Raw genomic sequence first — 2312 nt, 5'->3', positions numbered from 1 at the left:
TAGTAATCTTCCTCATCCAGACTCTTAATGTTATTTTCGTGGGGCATCTTGATTCCTTCAGTTCTCACTATTTTTCCTTGTTTGATAGTAAGTGTGGCACACTTGTCCAAGCCAAACTCCATTGCAATATCTTGGCTATATATACGGACAGTGTTGAGCAGCGATTCTATTTCAGATGATGTTTTTCCATACAGCTTCATATCATCCATGTAAAGGAGGTGGGATAGTCTGGCAGATGTTTTTGATGTTTGATAGCCATGTCATTATTATTATTATTATTATTTTTTATTATTATTATTATTATTATTATTATCTGTAGCTTGGGTGCAGGATGAGGGCAGTGTGTTCGCCGAGCTTGTAGGTTGGTTTCCGAACGTTTTGTCACCAGGCTAGGCAACATCTTCAGCGGAGTTTAGGGGATGTCCGTTTCAGTGTTTTGTTTATAGGGGCTTCAGGTGTAGGTGTGTCAAGTGAGGGTCTTATGATGGGATAGATATAAGTCATCATGGAGAGGCTTGTGATGGGTCTTATGATAGGGTGGTTACGTCAGGTCAAGGTCATTGGGAGGTGAACTGGTGGGAGTTGGGGGGCATCACAAGACCCTCACTTGACACCCACACCTGAAGCCCTTAAAACAGAAGAACACTGATACTGACATCCTCTAAACTCTGTTAGCCAGTCCTAGCCTGGTAACAAAACGTTCGGAAACCAACCCACAAGCTCAAAGAACGAACCTTCAGCCTCATAGGATTGTTTCTTACGGGGACATCATAAGCCTTTTGCTGAAATGCTAGAAAGAATCCCCTCCTCATTTCCTTCCGCAAACAGGGAAAGGATTGGGGTCAGTGATAGTTAGGGATTCTAAGGCCCATCTGCAAGTTGATTCTCTCCAGATAATGATGATGATGATGATAATAATAATAATAATAATAATAATATAATAATAATAATAATAATAATAATAATAATAATAATAATAATAATAATAATAATAATAATAATAATAATAATAATAATAATAAAGTTGGAAGGGACCTTGGGGGTCATCTAGTCCAACCCCCTGCTCAGGCAGGAAACCCTATACCATTTCAGACAAATGGCTGTCCAGTCTTTTCTTAAAAACTTCCAGTGTTGGAGCATTCACTACTTTTGGAGGCAGGTTGTTCCACTGGTTAATTGTTCTGTCAGGAAGTTTCTCCTTAGTTCTAGGTTGCTTCTCTCCTTGATTAGTTTCCATCCGTTGCTTCTTGTCCTGCCTTCAGCCGCCTTGGAAAATAGCTTGACTCCCTCTTCTTTGTGGCAGCCCCTGAGATATTGGAACACTGCTATCATGTCCCCCCTCGTCCTTCTCTTCATAAACTAGACACATCCAATTCCAGCAACCGTTCCTTATATGTTTTAGCCTCCAGTCCCCTAATCATCTTTGTTGCTCTTCTCTGTACTCTTTCTATAGTCTCAACATCATGGGAGTCTTTTGATAATGGATAGATGGATGGATGGATGGATGGATGGATAGATCAATAGATATGGAAGTGAGGTTACTTTCACTGAATGGCACTGAAAGTCTTGCAGAATCAACCAAATTGATAAAATTCTGCCCAAAATTATTTTTTCAGTCAAAGGTTGTTGGCTCCTTCTATGTTCTCACATAAACCCTGGAATCCTATCAAGCACAGACATTTAACTTAGTACATGCCTTTGCTTTGGGAATTTGGGAACAATAGAACAGATCTTACAAATCCTTCTGGGCTTGTTCTGTTCTCTTTTTCTTTGTTCAGGAGGATCTCGCGGCCTTCAAGGAGGTGGCTGTGTATTTCTCCGAGGAGGAGTGGTCTCAGCTGGATCCTGACCAAAAAGCGCTGCATTGGGAAGTCATGCTGGAAAATTATAGGAACGTGACCTCTCTGGGTAAGAGTGTGGTACTCACCAGAGAGTTTGAGAAAACATCCTTTAATTAGATGCCGTCGGCTGTTTCTTATTTAAAAAAATCCCCATCCAAGTGTCATCTCCTGGGAGGGAGAAGGATTAGGTCAATGTGTTGATGCTTTGATACATCTTTTGTTATTTCTCATCTGGCGAATTTTTCCATTTCCGTTTCAAGAGTGACAAACTAACTCCTTAGCTTGAGGAGATGCTCAGTTCCATCACACTGACTCCAGCTTTTTGGTCCCAGATGCTTTCCCATCTGTGCTAGGATTGTCACTGATACAGGCTCTTGGATTAATGACTAAATCGATTTACTGTTTTTTGAGGTTTCTAGTGGAATCGGCTTCTTCTTCTTCTTCTTGTGCCATATCCGTTATCGGATGTTG

General features: G+C 40.8%; 1 protein-coding gene across 1 annotated transcript in view; it reads left to right on the top strand.

The window, feature by feature from the left end:
* LOC107300761 (zinc finger protein 621-like) overlaps window positions 1-1908 on the top strand; it is a gene marked incomplete at its 3' end in the record, with an annotated part of 6506 nt that extends 4598 nt beyond the window's left edge. The window contains exon 4 of the mRNA XM_015830054.1: window positions 1779-1908. Within this exon, the coding sequence (XP_015685540.1) occupies window positions 1779-1908 (130 nt within the window). The remainder of the gene's footprint in view (window positions 1-1778) is intronic.
* Between the last annotated feature and the right edge of the window lie 404 nt (window positions 1909-2312).

This window comes from Protobothrops mucrosquamatus, unplaced genomic scaffold, assembly GCF_001527695.2.
Source record: "Protobothrops mucrosquamatus isolate PMUCROS unplaced genomic scaffold, P.Mucros_1.0 scaffold8343, whole genome shotgun sequence".
Classification (NCBI taxonomy): Eukaryota; Metazoa; Chordata; class Lepidosauria; order Squamata; family Viperidae; genus Protobothrops; species Protobothrops mucrosquamatus.
Note: the sequence above shows the minus strand (reverse complement) of the source record. Positions and strands in the feature narration are given on the sequence as shown.